The 20,590-nt window shown below is 39.5% G+C and overlaps 1 protein-coding gene across 1 annotated transcript; it reads right to left on the bottom strand.

Moving 5' to 3' along the window:
* Nucleotides 1-1,689: 1,689 nt before the first annotated feature.
* On the bottom strand, nt 1,690-2,908 carry LOC139755802 (mitochondrial intermembrane space import and assembly protein 40-B-like). The gene has a single exon (XM_071674416.1). It carries the CDS (start codon nt 2,800-2,802, stop codon nt 2,416-2,418), a length of 387 nt encoding a protein of 128 aa, XP_071530517.1. The 5' UTR covers nt 2,803-2,908; the 3' UTR covers nt 1,690-2,415.
* Nucleotides 2,909-20,590: the final 17,682 nt, after the last annotated feature.

Here is a 20,590-nt window from a genome sequence, read left to right on the forward strand (position 1 = left end):
TACCCTCCCATATAATTTACCAGGAATACTCAACAAACTTATACCTCTGTAATTTGAGCACTCAATCTTATCCCCTTTGCCTTTGTACAATGGCACTATGCACGCATTCCGCCAATCCTCAGGCACCTCACCATGAGTCATACATACATTAAATAACCTTACCAACCAGTCAACAATACAGTCACCCCCTTTTTTAATAAATTCCACTGCAATACCATCCAAACCTGCTGCCTTGCCGGCTTCCATCTTCCGCAAAGCTTTTACTACCTCTTCTCTGTTTACCAAATCATTTTCCCTAACCCTCTCACTTTGCACACCATGTATCTATCTATATATATGATGCTCATTCTCTCCAGGAACTCCCATCAAGGGAATGGCCATAGCAAAAGAGTTTACACTTATCCCTGTCCTTATATGCCTCCTTCACATACACCATGCCACTCATTCTTCCACTATTTCTCTCCCTCCACTACTGTTGCACTCTATTACCCCATCACAGTTAGTTTTCCTCTTAAGCTAACCCCTTTAACTGTAATATCATACACTCTCCTTGTAAACTCCTTGACTTGCATTCTTCCCACATACCAAAACCAACTAAAAATATTACATTTCATCTAATTCATCCCTCCACAATTCATTCCCTTTGCATTCCCTTTACCACATCTCTTTTACACCCTGTCATTTCTTTCTATATTTCATCTAGTTATACCATGTTCCTCACAAATAGTTAATTTCCACTGACTTGATTCTCGACTTTTGTGACTCACTTCATTTCCATGTCATGGCAGCATAGGTCACGGTTGGGAGGACTATGCTGGCCCTTAATCTTTTCTTCAATCCCAGACCTACACGTCTACCCTTCATTATTCTATGAAGGAACCCAGTGACTCTTTTACCTCATACTGCTCTCTTCCTTATCTAATTTTTTGTCTCACCAAATGTACCTAGGATAGCTCATCAATACTTAAATCCTCTCACCTCTTACAGTTTTTCTTCCCCAACATCCATAACTCAGTTCAGTACTCTTTCTTCTTTCACTCTATAGGGCTTTGCAAAATCTATATTTTCCCTCTGTTTTCTTTCAAACACCAGTATTTCACTTTTACTTGCATTTACCTTCAAACATCTACACTTATACACATCATAAAACACACATACACCCTTCTGCAACTCCTCTTCACTTTCAACAAATTATATGATATCAGCTGCAAAGAAACCACCATATCTCACTGCCATACTCTGTCTTTGCATGCTCTTTCCCTAATTTTGATTTCAACTCTTTTTTCACTCCATCCATATATATGTTTAAAAGCCACAGTGACATCACACAGCCCTGCCTTACACCTACATATATACCAAACCTTTTGCTCAGCTCTCCATCCACTCTACACATGCATTTGCTACTCTATAGAAGTATTTCACATCATCCAACAGTAGTCCTGCTACCGCATACATCCTTAACACATCCCATAGAGCATTCCACTCGTCTCTGTCCTACACTTTTTCAAGATCCATAAAGATGCATACAGCTTTACATTCCAGTAGATTTTTTTTTTTTTCATACTATTCGCTATTTCCTGCGATAGCGAGGTAGCGTTAAGAACAGAGGACTGGGCCTTTGAGGGAATATCCTCACCTGGACCTCTTCTCTGTTCCTTCTTTTGGAAAATTAAAAAAAAAAAAAAAAAAAAACGAGAGGGGAGGATTTCCAGCCCCCCGCTCCCTTCCCTTTTAGTCGCCTTCTACGACACGCAGGGAATACGTGGGAAGTATTCTTTCTCCCCTAATAATATATAAGGGAAAGGAAGAGAAAAAACCCTCACACATGTTCTTACAGCTCACTCTAAGCAGGGTGTTTTAGACAAGTGGATTCATACTCTACCAAATATAACAAATTTCACCATTTTATTAATGTTCGAAAAAATCCTGTTCATCTATAAAAATATTAATTTTGCCATTCAAGATGTTTTCAGAAATTTTTATTACCAAATTATTACCATAGCTGTTTATAAGATATACTCTTTTATTGTACAAAATTATGAGGTTTTAAGTGAATACATTAAATAAGTATGTTTAAAATATGTAAGGCATCATTCTAAAAAGTTTTCATTTTATTACTAAAATGAAAATAACAGTATAATGTCAAATTCAAAACACATACATAGCACCCGCATATCCATTTTATTTACAATTTATCTCCTCATTAATGATTACTGTTTGTTCCAAGATTTTCAAATAAGTAATTGCATCATAATTTTCTAATACATTAATCATAAATTTCATATAATGCCTTATGTCATGACAATACTGCATGTGCATACTTTCAGTCACATATGAAATATTTTGTCATCACTAAAGTTTACAAGATATTTTATGTACATTAACAATTACACTAAACCAAATAGATTTTAAAAACTATGCTTCTACTGAGACTTTATCAGACTGTTCTACTTCGACAGGGGCTTCACTGGGCACTTCGTCTTTGTCATCCTTATTTCCATAAACATTAGGGTACTGTGCCATACAGTCAGACATTTGTCGGAAAGGTCCTATACAGTCACTACCTTTGGGATCTGCTTCTGAGTAGTGGAAACAAGTAAATGCTTCTCGAAACTCAACACCACATGGCCCTGTTGCCATACCTCCTAAGCATGGGCAGGACCAATTGATTTCTCCATCTGGTTGTATAAGTCCAGCTGGAGGTTCATCATCCTCTGGTAATGATACTGCTGCAGGTCCATTGTGGTCCTCCTCTGTTACAAATATTACACGATCTTTTCCTTCCTGTTTGCAGTAGGACATCCCTATGTATTAGGACTACGTAAAATCAGCAGCAAGTATTAGTTTGGTGTTTGTGCCTCACGCCGCACAGGAGACAACAACTGCAGCCGACACGATGCTCCAGTATTCCAGTAGATACTTTTCCACAAAAATCTGATCTGCTTATCCCTACCTTTCCTAAAACCTCCTTGCTCTTCATTTACTCTGCATTATGTCACTTCCATCACTCTATCAATCAACAATCTTGCATACACTTTTCCTGTTATACTTAACAGATTTATTTCCTTATAATTGCTAAACATCCTTAGCACCTTTTCCTTTGAATAAAGGAACAATAATAGTCTTGCACAGTGGCAGCATCACAACCAATGAGGCAGGAGGTGTTGCTACTGTGCAAAGTAAAAAAGAAGCTTAAAATTGGAAAAAGTTATTAAGTTTCAGCACCTCGAAGGGATGCTCTAATTTTCTAGAGTATCAAAGTCTTATCCTGCCTTCTTGTGGTGACCTCATCATTAGACCCCTTAGGGTGCAATAATGAGGCACTGCCCAATTACATCAGGACAATTCTTTTATATTTAGACATATGCCTGAGATGCACTGTCACATTTTAGCTTTTTTGACAATTATGGAGCCTCACTGCCTCTGAAAACACTGCACTATAGTTGCCCTCTACCAGTGTCCTGTCAAGGGTTAGGCACAAAAGGCTAAGAAGTAACACTAGAGTCTAAGTTATGGTGAGGATTAAAAGAGATGAGTGACTGAGGGTGATGGTGCTGAATGTGAATGGGATGACTGGTGAGTGTAAAAGAAGGGAGCTTGTGGAGTGGTTTAAAAGTTTTGGCATGGATGTGCTAGGGATAGGGAAAGCCCATATCTTTGGGCAGGGTGTGTGGAGTGAAAATGGAAATGATGAATGTAAGTTATAGAAGGGCATGGAAGAAGGTGTGGTATGGACAGGAATGAGTGAAAATTATCAGGGAAGAAGAAAGGATGTGCAATTCTTCTATCACCAAGAGTGTGGAAGGGTGTTACACAGCATGGATAGAATGGATCAAGAATAGTGTTGGTGAAAGGAAAGATTGGGACTGTAAAGTATGCATGGGTATGTGTATATGCACCTGTGAATAGGAAGACTGTATGAGGTAAGGATGAAATGAAGCTGTCCTGGAGAAATTTGAATGACTGTATAAATAGTTTTGAGAATGAGAGAAAATGGTCATATTGGGTGATATGAATGAGAAAGAGGGATATAATAAAACTGCTGGGATAGTTAGTAAATGAGGAGTACCTGGAGTAAATGAGAATGGAAGTTACCGTGTGGATATTTATGCTGACAGGGGTCTATTTTCTGCAAATACCCTTTTTACAGCACAAGGTGATCCACAGATATACGTGGATGAGGAATGATGGAAGAGAAGAGCAAAAGGCTTTGACTGACTATGTGGCAGTGGATGAAAGATTAAAAACAGCTATGCTAGATTCTAGAGTTTTGAGAGGATTCTTTGGAAGCTGACCACTTTGCGGTTCTTGGGGGGAATGATGATCAGGGAAAAGTGGAGGTATGGTGTAAGGAAGAATGGCAAGGTAAAAGTGTTGGCAAGCGAGAAGATGAATCAGAAAAAAAGCAGGGAGGAGCATGAAAGAAAGTTGATTGAAAACTTAGATGGAAGTGCAGTGAAAGTAGGGGAGCAGTCATGTGTGAATGAAGTGTTTAAAATGATAGAGAAATACTATCAAAGGTTGTAAAATTAGTAGTTAGATACAAAGTAGTGAAATATAGGAATAAAAAGGGCAATGCATAATGGACAGAAGATATTAGAAATGTTGTAGAAGAGAAGAAAAAGGCATATGAAAGGAATGTACCAGTGGAAGTTCAGCAAAGGAAGAGGAAAGAATGTAACATATGTAAATGAAATGTTAAGAAGCTGATAGAGGAAAGCAAAGAAAGAACAAAGGAAGATTTGGAAGGAAGTTAAGTGAAAAGTTTTGATATGATAAGAAAATGTACTGGAAGGAGGTGAAAAAGAAGAGAGGTGGATGTAAGATGGAAAAGTTAATGTGAGAAATAAGGAAGGAAAGTTGCTGAATCAAAAAAAAGAAAAGAAAAAGTGAATGGAAGATGGAAAAAGTATTTTGAAGAACTGATGAATGTGGGAGAAGAGGCTCAGTAGTCGCTGCATGCATGGGTATGGAAGATGGAAGGAAGATACAAGAGAGGACCTATAACAAAAAGGAAGGTAAGCAGGACAATAAAGAGGCTGAAGGTAGGAAAGGCACCTGGAGCAGATGGGCCTATGGCAGAAATACTCAAGTATGGAGGAGAAAGTGTCATAGAGTGGATGTATCTTATATGTAATTTATCATGGAAACAGAAGGTCGTCCCTGGGGAGTGTATGAAAGCTATTATCATTACCATCATTCCTTAAGTAAAAAAAAAGTGCTAAGAAAGTACATGCAGCAATTATAGGGGAATAAGTCTGTTAAGTATACCAGGGAAGAGCAAGGGGGTTTTAGGAAAGGTTGGGGATGACTGTGGAAAAGTATTTAGAAAAAAGTAAGAAGTTGTATGCAGCTTTTATGGATCTGGAGAAAGTATATGACAGAGTCGAGTGGAATGGTTTTTGGGATGTGTTAAGGATATATGGTACTGGGAGGACACTGTTAGATGGTGTGAAAGACTTCTATAGAGGAACAAATGCGTGTGTAAGAATGAATGGAGAGTTGAGCAAAAGTTTTTGGATACAAGTAGGTGTGAGGCATGGCTGTGTGATGTCACCAATTATATATATATATATATATATATAAGAGTGAGTGATTGCTCAAATTACAGAGGTATAAGTTTGTTGAGTATTCCTGGTAAATTATATGGGAGGGTATTGATTGAGAGGGTGAAGGCATGTACAGAGCATCAGATTGGGGAAGAGCAGTGTGGTTTCAGAAGTGGTAGAGGATGTGTGGATCAGGTGTTTGCTTTGAAGAATGTATGTGAGAAATACTTAGAAAAGCAAATGGATTTGTATGTAGCATTTATGGATCTGGAGAAGGCATATGATACAGTCGATAGAAATGCTCTGTGGAAGGTATTAAGAATATATGGTGTGGGAGGCAAGTTGTTAGAAGCAGTGAAAAGTTTTTATCGAGGATGTAAGGCATGTGTACGTGTAGGAAGAGAGGAAAGTGATTGGTTCTCAGTGAATATAGGTTTGCGGCAGGGGTGTGTGATGTCTCCATGGTTGTTTAATTTGTTTATAGATGGGGTTGTTAGGGAGGTGAATGCAAGAGTTTTGGAAAGAGGGGCAAGTATGAAGTCTGTTGGGGATGAGAGAGCTTGGGAAGTGAGTCAGTTGTTGTTCGCTGATGATACAGCGCTGGTGGCTGATTCATGTGAGAAACTGCAGAAGCTGGTGACTGAGTTTGGTAAAGTGTGTGAAAGAAGAAAGTTAAGAGTAAATGTGAATAAGAGCAAGGTAATTAGGTACAGTAGGGTTGAGGGTCAAGTCAATTGGGAGGTAAGTTTAAATGGAGAAAAACTGGAGGAAGTAAAGTGTTTTAGATATCTGGGAGTGGATCTGGCAGCGGATGGAACCATGGAAGCGGAAGTGGATCATAGGGTGGGGGAGGGGGTGAAAATCCTGGGAGCCTTGAAGAATGTGTGGAAGTCGAGAACATTATCTCGGAAAGCAAAAATGGGTATGTTTGAAGGAATAGTGGTTCCAACAATGTTGTATGGTTGCGAGGCATGGGCTATGGATAGAGTTGTGCGCAAGAGGATGGATGTGCTGGAAATGAGATGTTTGAGGACAATGTGTGGTGTGAGGTGGTTTGATCGAGTAAGTAACGTAAGGGTAAGAGAGATGTGTGGAAATAAAAAGAGAGTGGTTGAGAGAGCAGAAGAGGGTGTTTTGAAATGGTTTGGGCACATGGAGAGAATGAGTGAGGAAAGATTGACCAAGAGGATATATGTGTCGGAGGTGGAGGGAACGGTGAAAAGTGGGAGACCAAATTGGAGGTGGAAAGATGGAGTGAAAAAGATTTTGTGTGATCGGGGCCTGAACATGCAGGAGGGTGAAAGGAGGGCAAGGAATAGAGTGAATTGGATCGATGTGGTATACCGGGGTTGACTTGCTGTCAGTGGATTGAATTAGGGCATGTGAAGCGTTTGGGGTAAACCATGGAAAGTTGTGTGGGGCCTGGATGTGGAAAGGGAGCTGTGGTTTCGGGCATTATTGCATGACAGCTGGAGACTGAGTGTGAACGAATGGGGCCTTTGTTATCTTTTCCTAGCGCTACCTTGCACACATGAGGGGGGGGGGGGGGAGGGGGATGGTATTCCATGTGTGGTGAGGTGGCGATGGGAATGAATAAAGTCAGACAGTGTGAATTGTGTGCATGGGTATATATGTATGTGTCTGTGTGTGTATATATATGTGTACATTGAGATGTAAGGTATGTATATTTGCGTGTGTGGACGTGTATGTATATACATGTGTATGGGGGTGGGTTGGGCCATTTCTTTCTTCTGTTTCCTTGCGCTACCTCGCAAATGCGGGAGACAGCGACAAAGCAAAATAAATAAATAAATAAATATATATATATGGAGTGATAAGAGAGATGAAAAGAAAACTAGGGAAAATGGGTGCAGAGATGGATTGTGGCAGTGAGATATGGTGGCTTGTGGCAAGTCTGTGGATGATACTGTGTTGCTTGCTGAGAATGAAGAGGAGACACAGAAGGTTGTAAGTGTATTTTATGATGCATGTAAGCATAGGTAATTGAAAGTAAATGCCAATAAAAGTAAAACAATGGTGTCTGAAAGGTAACAGAGTGAAAGTAATGATTTTGTAAAACTATATAGAGTGAAAAAAAGGAAGTGTACTAAACTGTGCTTTAGATATGGGGTGGGGGGAGACTTGAAGAAGAAACTTTAAGTATCTAGGAGCTGTCTTGGGTAAGTGTGGCGATATGGAAGGAGAAATAAAGGAGAGAGCAGTACAAGGTAGAAGTCATTGGGTCCCTTAATAGAATATTGAAAGGTAGAGGTGTAAGTATGGAAGTGAAGAGAGTATTAAGGGACAGCACAGTCCTCCCAAATTTGACACATGCAGTCAAAACATGGACATGGAATGAGTCACAGAGGTCAAGAGGAGCATGTGGTGTGACTAAATGAAATGAAAAAAGAAATGAAGGGATGTATAAGAGATGTGGTATGTTAGGGAATGCAAAGGGAATGAATTGAGGAGTGGTATAATGGGTGAAATGTAATACTTTGAGGTGGTTTGGGTATGTGGAAAGAATGCATGAATGGGAGTTTACAAGGAGAGTGTATGATGGAACAATTAAAGGAGCTGGTGTGAGTGGAAGACCACCTGTGACATAGGCAAGTAGGGTGGAGGAATACTGGAGGGAGAGAAATAGTGGAAGAATGCATGGAATGGTGTATACGAGGTAGGCATGCAAGGACAGGGATAACTGGAGGCTCTTTTGCCGTGGCCATTCCTTGATGGGAGTTCCCAGAGGGAACAGGCATCAGATATATAGATAGATAAGGGAAGGAGTCCCACAGAGATAGTTGTTGGGCTTGCTGATCAGATACCATAGTTTAGGGGTATATCTAAAGGGGGAAGGTGGATGGTGAGGTATGTGGGTGGTGCTTATGTTGTAGTCAGCAGTGTGGAATCTTATAGTTATGGACTGTATTTGTAAAGAGTTGTATTGTTCCTGGTCTAAAACCATTTCATGAGTTTTGAAAAAGTGAGTTGTCAGGTAGAATGTAAAAACAGGCTAAGGGATTTTGACAGAAGTGTTGCAAAAGAGAAAATAAGTAAAGAACTGAATGCAAAATTTCAAAATGCACTAATAGCAGTTTACTAATGGGATGCAAATGAGACCAAGGAAAGTTCTGTAATTATATGAAAAACGTAAAATATTAAAGGACCCAAATCCAATTAAGAAAATGATGAAGAATCTTTAAGGAATAAGCAGAAACACATAATAAGCAGCTTGAAATATTGTTCAAATCATTGTCTATTTCTAACAAAAGAAAGTGAAAAAATAAAGAGTTACAAACCAATATGAGATAGGAATGTGGTCTGTCAAACATGGAAAGAATAATCAGAAAGCAAATGGATGATTGCTTGAAATGTAGAGATTACCTAAGTGAGAGGCAGTAAGATTTTCATAGATTCAGAGGAAAGAAATCATGTACAGCAAATCTTCATGCTGTAAGCTCTGTTTTAGTCAAAAGAAATGGGTGGGTGTAATGTGTTTTCTTGAAGGGTCAGAAGGTATATGACTCAAAAATTATCAGACTATAATGGAACATAGGAATCATGTCAGAAGTACCCTTTCTAAGAGGGTTAGCATCATCACTGGACTACAACAGGCAGGAGATTGTAGGAATATCTCAAAATATCTGCAAAAGTCAACCACTGTACAGCAGTTACATATGTGACAAATGCTTTGTGGAAAAAGGGCATTTCTCCTGAGGTAAAATGAAACTGGTGCTAAACTAGGTATACTAATCAACTCCTCAACTATTGTAAATAATCAAAAACAACTGATAACTGTGAATAAAATTATCAATCGAAACTGAGGTAAGTAAGTTAATGCAAAATGCAGTACTAATTAGGATCTCATCATTAAACAATTCATCTATTCACAACTGCCCTAAGACCCCATTCTTGAAAGGATCCTGGTGTCACTCCAAGACCCCTCATCCAGGAGCTCCTGCAGCTCCTTGGGTGTGCTACTTCCACTGGAAGATAACTGATCAACTCACTTAGGGAAAGAAAATCTTCAGCAAGATTGTACTCCCTTTCATCAACAAATGATGATACAGCCTTGCTTGAAGTGACTTTGCACTTGCAGTGCAACTGCAGGCAGGTAGAGGCTAGTAACATCACACTAAGCATTAAGAGTAATTCACTATGAATATGCAACTGAGGCAGCTAAAGTTGATCTAGCCAGTTTTCACTCTAGAAGAGTATAACTTTATAAGTTTGAAATGATTTCTTGGTTATGAACATTCTACAACTCTTATTAAGCAGTAGGGACTGTTGTGTCTATCTAAAGTAGGGTCACATCATACTGTGAATCAAAACAGAGAAAGTTGATCAGTTTTCTTACTTGGTTAGATAAAAATTTTCAATTACTTTCACCATGGAGGGAGAGCTCAAAATTTTAAGTAAAGCTGTTCCTATGATGCACGGTGAAGCATTTCTAGAATTTGATTTTGACTTTGCGGGATTTTCTTATGAAAGCTACCTTTGAGTACCAAAGATGAGATTTTATCAGCAGGTAAATAGGTTAATAACTCAAGATGAAAAGACAACAATTGGAAGAAAGAGTCATGAAGATGGAGAGTTTATATCCAGTGAAGTGTCCAGAAGTATCTGCAGAGTTCAGGAAATAGAATAATACTGTAAAGCTTGACATATGAGATGTATAGAAAAACTATGGCAACAACTATATCTCTGATGTCTTATCCCTGTCCTTTCATGCCTTCCTTGCATACATCATTCCATGCATTCTTCCCCTATTTCTCTCTCTCCATTACTCTTCTGTTTTATTTTCCCATGTTACAGGTGGTCTTCCTCTCACATCAACCTCTTTACTTGTATTATCATACACTTTCCTTGTAGACTTCCTGTTTTGTATTATTTCCATATGCCCAAACCACCTCACAGTATTATGTTTCACTCACTCTACCACCCCACATTTCATTCCATTTGCATTTCCTGCCATAGCAAATCTCTCATACACCCCCTTGTTACTTTCTTCATTCCATTTAGTCGTACCACATGCTCCTCTTAGATAGCAAGGAAGAGTGATAGGTTGAACAAAACTGCCCATTGCTCAGAGATCAGAACAGAAAAAGAAACAGAGGGCAAGAATTAAGAAATACTTTTGGAGTTGAGTAGGAAGAACCTGGGAAAGTAGTTCTAGCAGAGGAACAAGAATCTAAAGATATCGAATTGGAAGGACAGAGGTAATTACTGCATGAAACTATACAAAGGAAAATACACTTTGTTACAGATATAACAATAAGGGTTTCCAGTACTTTTGGGGCCTGGGGTAATTCAAGAAAAGTTTGATTTGCCACCTCAACCCATCATGAAATACACCATTGGATACAGAATATTGTGAGTTTGATATATGTAAGTTAATGATTTCTGGAATAGATGATGTATTCCAGCTACAGGAAAAAAGAAGGTAATGAAGGAAGAAAAAAATAAAAAACTACTTGAGCTACTCACAAACATGCCAAATGTTATTTACAAGAATTGATTGATACAGTCAAGACAGAACAGAATGTCCAATGAGTATTATTTTCAGTACGGTGTAAATGGGAGGCATTCAAGCAGGCCAAAAAGCTCGCTACCAGTAAGGAATTTAGTGATGTGTTTGCCAGAGGTGACAGACTGAGGAAGGATAAAGAAAAGTGACATTATAATCAGAAGGCAAAATAAATAGTGGCATCAAAGAGGCTTGAGAGCCAAGCAATTCCACTAATAGTTGAAGGAGGGTAAGAATGCTAAGTAGTACAGATTGGAAGTTTTGTTCTATGCATATGGATAGACTGGTGGCAAAAGGAAAACTAACCATGTGTTGTTGGAGCAGTGGAGATAAATATCACTATACAGATAAGATCTGATCTACTCAGTCCAGATGAGTGAAAGACAGAAAGAAGGGGAAAAAGTGGAAGAGGGAATGGAAGTATTGATGAGTGGTCTAATCAAGCAGTACGTAATGGCAGTAGTAACTAAGCAAAGATTTATACAATGATGTTAACAGCTGGTTTATAATTCTCCAAAGACCTGCAACGAGTCACATGAAATTATTGAACAAAAACAATAGAGGACAATTAGAGTGATTCAGTAATCAATGAGACATGGTAAAGTTCCAGTGAAGGGGGATTCCATTAATAAAAAACAAACTGAGAGAATTTAGTTCCAATGGAAAATAGGGTCATGACATAAGTTCCTTGTGTATATATAGGAAAATATAATGTCCCAGCATGTCAGTGAGCACATTAAAATCAGAAGGTCTGATACATCATTACTAAGTCATATCTTTCCACACAGAAATATGGAAGTTGAAAATATCAGATGTGATACACCAAGTGCTCAAAGTAATAATGTAATGCTAGAGTCTGACTAAATAGTAAAGAGGATAAAATGGGGATCAGAGTGGAAACCAGACTCAAAGAGGAGATATAATTGTGGAAGCTACACAGAAATGAACAACTTCTTTGAGAACAAAAATGGGAAATGAATTTCCACTGTCAGAATAAAGAAACTGTTATGGTAGTTTTGTGAGTTCTAGAGAGTATAAAAGATTAAAGATAGAGAATAGCAAGATAAGAGAGGAGCAGAGGACCTTTGAGGAGACTATCATGGATGGAGGTAGGGGGTGGGAGCCCAACATAACTCCAAAAGTTTATTGTAAGTAAATTGTTGGTTATAGTGCAACTAATCAGGCTATGAGATTCATGGGGAAGAACTGTATGGGATTAAATATATACATGGAACTAGATGGCCAATTCAAAAGCATATTTACAATAGAGAACACTATAACTCCAACACCAGTGGGAAAGAGGACTTGAAAAGCGTTGAAAATGATAGACATCACATAAGCACACTGCTAAGGGGATCTGACCTTTATTTGTTAAAAAGGTACATGGTCCTGATGAGGCTTCTCCAGATGTTCTAAGGGAATATGCAGAAATGCATGACAGACTACTTCAATTAACTGCCAAAAGAGGTGTAGTACCAAGAAGTGGAAAAGGGCAAATGTCATACCTATCTCTAAAAAAAGAGACTAGAAAAGTACACTAAATTACTGATCAGCCTTGCTGATGGATGTGGTCTGTATGATACTGTAAAAGATGTTTATAATCTGATGATTACTTGCAAGGCAGAAATTATTTCATTGAGAGATAATAAGGGTTCAGAGAAAAGAGGTCATGCATAAACAACTTCTTAGACTTCCATATGAATAAGCTCCACTTTAGACACCAGAAATGGCTAGCTGAACTGTGTTTTCCTGGACTGTCAAAAGGTATTTGATACTGTACCAAACAAAGAGTTGGTAAAAGAGAGGTACCTTCCCAATGGATCAAAAATTATCTCAGCAGAAGGGAACTAAGAAGGCATGTCAGAGAAACCCTCTTGAAATGGGTTGGAGGTCACCAGTAGCATGGCAGGCAAGGATCTGGGACTTTTACTTTTTATAATCTATTTTTATAACCTGCCAGAAGGACTAGATTTTACACACCTGAAGATATATGCAGATGATGCTAAGATCATGAAAGAAGCAAAGAATGATGAAAATTACATCCACTTACAGAGGGACCAGAAAAAGCTCCATAGTTGGTCTGATGTATGGTTGATGAGAATTAAAGCAAGTAATGTAGCAAGAATGGATCACAATGATACAAGGCCCTGATACGAATACAGTCTAGTAGGAAATGTTTTACATGAATCTTTGTGTGAGAAGTACTTTGAGGTTGATACTGTACCAAACTGTCTACTATCAAATATCAGAATTATATTCAAGTATATGGATAAGGTGGATAAGGAAGCAGTCAACAAGCTATTCACATCATACATATGTACTGAATTAATATATATACCGCTCAAGTTTGGTAATCTTATTTAAAAGCACCCAAAGAGCTAATACAGAATGTTCAGAAGAGGGCAACAAAGATAATACCTGACATAAGAGAGCTGAATTACAGGGAGAGGGAAAAAATGTTGTTAACTTGCTCACAATGGAAAAGAGAAGAGTAAGGGGAGATTTAATCACAGCCTTCAGGTTCCCAAACCAGTAAAATAATGTTGATAATGCACAGCTCTTTCATGAGAAGTTAAGGTATAAAACATAGGCCATAACACAAAACTAAACAAAAGACTTGTTCAAAAAAAGTAAAGAAGCACTTTTAATATATCAAAGTAGTGACTGAATTGAATAATTTAAGCAAGAAAACTGTAAATGGTGACAGTATCCAAAAGCTTCAAACACTGCATAATAGGAAAGTTTTAAGGAGGTAGATTATCTATTGGTTCAAATCAAAACTAGATTTAAGTACAAAGAAAAGAGATACTTGGCAACTTCTCAGTGGCATATAGAGCATCCAAATTAGAGTATACATCTCAAGCTCAGTCTTCCCTCTTGAAGAAATATACATATATCTATTAAAGAAGATTCAACGGATAGATCAAAATTGGTGTGAAAGAAAAGTAAAAGGCATATGGAAGATTGCTTGAAACGAATGTACCAGTGGAAGTTTAGCAAAGGAGGAGGAAAGAATATGAAATGTGTAAGAGGAATGTTAAGATGCTGATACAGAAAAGCAAAGAAAGAGTAAATGAAGATTTTGGCAGTAAGATGAGTGAAACATTTAAGGAAACTAAAATATCCTACTGGAAAGAGGCAAAAAATGAAAATCGGATGTAAGAGTAGAAATGTAAAAGTGAGACATGAAGAAGAAGAGGTGCTGAATGAAAAGGAGGAATTGAAAGGGAGTTGGAAAGAGTATTCTGAAGAACTTATGACTGTGAGAGGTGAGGCAGCAGTTATTATATGCGTGGTGTATGGAGGATGGAATGAAAAGGACACAAGTGCAGGGGCCTATAGAGAGGAGGAAGATAAAAAGGGTGATAATGAGGTTGAAAGTAGGAAAGGCACCTCGAGTGGATGGAATTACAGCTCAAATGTTGAAGTATGGAGGAGAAAGTGTAATATAGCTTGGAAGCAGTAGGTTGTGCCTGAGAATATGGTGAAAGCTATTATTGCTTCTTTATTGACAGTAAAAGATGCTATGGATGTATGTAGCAATTATAGGGGAATAATTCTGTTCAGTATATCATGAGAAGTGTCTGCACGACTGTTCATTGATAAAGTGATGGAAGTGACTGAATGCAGAGTGAGGAGCAAGGGATTTATAGCAAGGTAGGGGATGCATGGGTCAAATTTTTGTGGGGAAAATTACTGTAGAAAACTATCTAGTGAAAGGTAAAAAGTTGCATGTAGCTTTTATGGATCTGAAGAAAGCATATGACAGAGTTGAGTGGAATGCTTTATGGGATGTGTAAAGGACATCTGTTGGATGGTGTGAAAGCCTTCTGCTGAGGAGCAAATGCATATGTGAGAGTGGATGGTGATTTAAGTGAGTTTTAGAATACACCAATGTTACGGTGTAATTTTCATAGTATGAGTACCTCTGGCTTAAGTAGCTTATAGTTTAATTCAAGTTCTGGTGAATCTTTCTGCTTAACCTAAATATCTATGACTATAATTATAATACATAGGCTTAGATATATACTTGAACAAAAGTCTTATATAAAGCCTAGATATATATTTGAATAAAACTTTTATTCAACGAAGGGTGGTTGGATTTGGTTATTTTTCTTAATAATCTCATCCTTATCACACATTTACCTCACAATTCCTCAATTCAGTTTTCTATTTCACAAAGTCTTTTGAATTCTTCATCTTTTGAATAGTACTTTCTATATCCTATTACAATACTCTCTAGGTATATTTGAATGAAATAGACATTGCATTCGGAGAGCGCAGACCTCTGCCAAGGTAGCTCCTACTGCCCATATGGCATTGCTAAATCCTAAGAATTTAGATTTTTTCCATGAAAACATCTTTGGCATTTGGAATCACACTGATATCATTATTAACTTAATAGTTATTCACAAAAATTTATATTTCCGTAATGGTGTCCTGGATCCAGACAATGATTCGGATCTGAAAGATTTAGGTTTCTTGAGAATGAAAACATATCTTTGGCATTTGGAATCATATTGATATTGTTATTAGTTCAAAACAGTTATTCACAAAAATTGATATTTCTGTAATGGCATCCTGGATCCAGACAATGATTCGGATCACTCCAAAAATCTAATCAATTGGTCCTTGTGTCATTTTTGACTTTCCCTGAAAATTTCATCAAAATTTGTTCTTAACTTTTGTTGAAAGCTGCTCACAGACAAACAAACAAATGCCAATAAAAACAATCTCCTTGGCAAAGGTAATAAGAATAAAAAATATTGGTGTATATGTTTGGACAGGGGCACAATTTCAGTGCTTGCCATGGGCACTATTTCCCCTAGGTATGCCCATGAACATAACAAAGCTTGATAGACTTCTATGGTAGAGTGAGCACTGACATAAATGAAAGAAATGAGTGGGCAAACTGTGCTCTTGGAACACCTGAAGGCATCTGATATGATCCCACGCAAGAGATATGCAAAAGAATTGGATCTTGAGGCATGCTTAACGGGGAAATTTGCTTGATGTACTGAAATATACTCTGAGGAAAAGGGAACAGATATCGTTTGTCAGACGTGGCTTTTCTAAATGGTCTGAAGTGACTACTGACATACTATAAGTCAGTCTTAGAGCTATTACTTTTCATTCATCCATATGACTTACCAAAAGGTAAGGAGCTATACTTGAGTATGTTTGTGGATGAAGTTAAACTCATGTAAAGTAAGGAATGAACAATATTGCAGCAACTGGTATAGAGACTAAGACAAGCTACAGAGGTTGTCTAATACACAGTTGAACTTTAGTCTGATTAAATACACAGAGAGAAGGATGAAATACAGTGGTAGTAGACCTCAGCTTTACTGTTATTTTGTAGGAAACTAATGACAAATCAATCTGCTAAACAGGTTGGGGGTTGAGGTAAAACCTAGCTCAATGCCAGAATACCATGTTAGGAAAATTGCTAAGGAGGCAAATTACCTGTCAGTTAATATCAAATTGCATTTACATACAGAGATAAAACTATGTTTGTATACTATTCATGGAATATGAATGACTACATTTAGAGTAAACATCTCTAGTTTGGTCATCTTACTTGAAAAGACAGATTTGATGAAGAAGGTTATGGTACCTGAAATACAAGAGCTGAGTTAAAATCTGCTATTTGTTCACAATGGAAGAGAGAAAAAAGATGGAGGACAAGATGTTATCTTTTGAGTGTCTGAATCCAGCTGACAATGACAAGAGTGAACAGTACTTTGGGGTAAGTAATAAAAAAGTCACAGAAAGAGAACAACAAAAAACATGATAGAAAAGATATGAAGAAGTTCTAATATAATAAGATATCGGTGGATGAATGGAAGAAGCTTAATAATAGTAACTCTAAAAAGTTGTACCAATGAAAAGGAAGCTTAAGAATGAGCAGTAATTTTTCTTTTGTTAGCTTAAGATAGGACGGGAAACTAACTATCTATATATCTCTGATGCCTGTTCCTACTGGAACTCCCTGAAGGGGTGGCAACAATAGAGTCTCTATAACTGGTGGACCCCAGTGCCACTTAATAGCCTTTAGTGTCTCACCATTAATAGGCCATTGGCAGAGGGCAAATCTAGTGCAAAGCATGGGCAAATGCTTTTGTTTGAGTAAAAAAAGACTTCTACAGGAACATATTTACATTAATATCAGAGAGAAAGTATTTTCTTATAGATGCACAGAGTATCTCATTAGGATTATTTGATTGAATCCATTTACAAAGAGATTAGGGAAGAACATGCTAGAATTGCCCATTACTCTCTGTTATGGAATCAGTTGTAAATACAGTACTCATATGTTGAATTAACATCCCAAGAATTAATAGAATGATCTTTTTTGTCACAGAAGAAATTCTATTCATTGTATAATGTTTATCTATAGATTACTTAGATTCTTGTTTAACATTAAGACGGGCATCTCCACAGGTTGTGCAGGAGACAGGATGGGAGAGAAACACAAGAGCAAGAAAAAATCTGAATGTCTGCAAGATGCACAAGTGCCCATACTGTGACTACATCACAAACAAGACCACCAATTTAATGAGACACATTCATACTCATACTGGAGAAAAGCCATTTTCCTGTCCCTACTGTCCATTTCGAGCATCACAAGAGTGTAACATAAAAACTCATATTCGTACACACACTGGTGAAAAACCCTTCATATGTTCATTGTGTCCATATCGTGCAGCTCAGTGGTCAACTTTGAAGACTCACATTTTAACTCATAAGGCAAAAAGTTGTCAATGAATTCGTGAAATGCATATCTTTCAGCCAGAATCATAACCTGCCTCATTATCATGTAGTTTTTTAAGTACACTAGTACACTATCTGAATTGTCATTGAGGTAGATAAACTCACAATAAATAATGCCACAGTCATGCTAAATGCATACAAAAATTGTGACTGTAATGTGTCCTGGAGAGCTGTAAGAATTTTTTTACTCATGAATAGTACCATAATCATTTACAAGCTGTCACTCACACATTTTCATCAGTAATGTCATACCAGCCTTCCCTATATTGTGTGGTCACTAGTAAAGACAGTCCTGAACCCAAGTGGCTGATGAGACAAAACCCAGACTAATGAAGGAGGTTGGGCTAGATATCCAGGGCAAAAGATGATTCTAGCTCAAAAAACATGATTTCCTTAACCTCAAAGCCAACTTTTTGAGCCACCCATCACCTTCCCCAAAACAACGCATCAGTTACATAGGCCAAGTCATCACATGCCCTGAACAAACCTATCACTCATCCCAAGCCAGCCCATCACCTACCATGAACCAACCCATCACCTGCCCTAAGGCAACCCATCATCTACCTCCAGCCCAGTCATCTCTGCCCTGAGCTAACCCATCACCTACCCTAAGCAATCCCATCATTCACCCTAAGCCAAACCATCACCTGCCCTAAACCAACCCATCATCTACCACAAGCTAAGCCATCATCTCCCATGAGTCAACCCATCACCTGCACTAAGCCAAATCATCGCCTTCCTTGATTCAGTGAATCACCCATCCTAAGCCAACCCATCATCTTCACTGAGCCATCCCATAACCTATTCTAAGCTAGCCTATTACCTGTTCTGTGCCTACCCATCACCAGCCTTAAGCCACCCATCATCTCTCCTAAGCCAACCCATCACCTACCCTGAGCCAGCCAATCACCTGCCCTGAGCCAACCTGTCACCTGTCCTGAACCAACCCATCACCTGTCCTGAGCCAACCCATCACCTTCCCTGGGCCAACCCATCACCTACCCTGATCCAGTCTATCACCTACCCTGATCCAATCCATCCCTTAACCATAGCCAACCCATCACCCACCCTGATCCAATCCATCAACTACCATGATCCAATCCATCACCTATCCTGGGCCAACCCAGCATCTGCCATGGGCCGACCAATCACCAGCCCTGAGCCAGTCCATCACCTACCTTGATCCAATCCATTACCTACCCTGAGCTAACCCATCACCTACCCCCTGATCCAATCCATCACCTATCCTGAATCAATCCATCTTTTACCCCAAGCCAACTCATCACCTGCCCTGTGCCAATCCATCACCTACTCTGATCTAATTGATCACCTACCCTGATCCAATCCATCATCTACCCTGATTCAATCCATCACCTACCCAGCGCTGACCTATCACCTACCCTGAGCCAATCCATCAAATACCCTGAGCAAATCCATCACCTACCATGAGCCAATCCATCACATGCCCTGAGCCAATCCATCGCCTGCCCTGAGCCAATCCATCACCTTCCCTGATCCAATTCATCACCTACCCTGATCTAATCCATCACCTGCCCTGATTCAATCCAACATCTACCCAGTGCTGACCTATCACTTGCCCTGAGCCAATTCATCACATACCCTGAGCCAATCCATCACCTTCCCAGTCCAATCCACCACCAACCCTGATCCAGTCCATCACTTGCCCTGAGCCAACTCATCACCTACCCAGAGCCAATCCATCACCTACCCTGATCTAACCCATCACCTACCCTGATCCAACCCATCACCTGCCCAGACCCAACCCATCACCTACCCTGAGCCAACCCATCACCTGCCCTAAGCCAACCCATCACCTATCCTGATCCGACCCATCACATACCCTGGGCCAATCCATCATCTGCCATGAGCCAACCCTTCAGCTGCCCTGAGGCAATCCATCACCTACCCTGAGCCAACCTATCACTTGCCCTGAGCCAACCCATCAACTATCCTGAACCAACCAATCACCTACCCTGAGCCAGCCCATCACTTGCCCTGAGCCAACCCATCACTTGCTCTGAGCCAACCCATCACCTACCCTGAACCAACCAATCACCTACCCTGAACCAATGCATCAATCCATCACTTACCCTGAGCTAATCCATCACATACCCTGAGCCAATCCATCATATACCCTGAGCCAACCCATCACCTACCCTGAACCAATCCATCACCTGCTCTGAGCTAACCCATCAGCTACCCTGAATCAACCCATCACCTGCCCTGAGCCAACCCATCACCTGCCCTGATCCAACCCATCACCTACCCTGATCCAACCCATCACCTACCCTGAGCCAACCCATCACCTACCCTGAGCCAACCCATCACCTGCCCCGAGCCAACTTATCACCTACCCTGGGCCAACCTATCACCTACCCTGACCCAACCTATCACCTGCCCTTAACCAACCTATCACCTGCCCTTAACCAACCTATCACCTGCCCTGAGCCAACCTATCACCTGCCCTGAGCCAATCCATCATCTAACCTGGGAAAATCTATCACCTGCCCGGAGCCAACCCATTACCTGCCCATCATCTACCGTGAGCCAGCCCATCACCTGCCCTGAACCAACCATCACCTGCTCTGAGTCAACCCATCACCTGCTCTGAGTCAACCTATCACCTACCCTGATCTAACCCATCACCTACCCTGATCCAACCCGACACCTGCCCTGATCCAACCCATCACCTGCCCTGAGCCAACCCATCACCTGCCCT

The sequence above is a fragment of the Panulirus ornatus genome, chromosome 20 (assembly GCF_036320965.1).
Source record: "Panulirus ornatus isolate Po-2019 chromosome 20, ASM3632096v1, whole genome shotgun sequence".
Lineage (NCBI taxonomy): Eukaryota > Metazoa > Arthropoda > Malacostraca > Decapoda > Palinuridae > Panulirus > Panulirus ornatus.

Bases quoted from the DNA above. Each gene is read 5' to 3' on its own strand.
- LOC139755802 (XM_071674416.1), bottom strand. From the start codon at position 2,802: ATGTCCTACTGCAAACAGGAAGGAAAAGATCGTGTAATATTTGTAACA.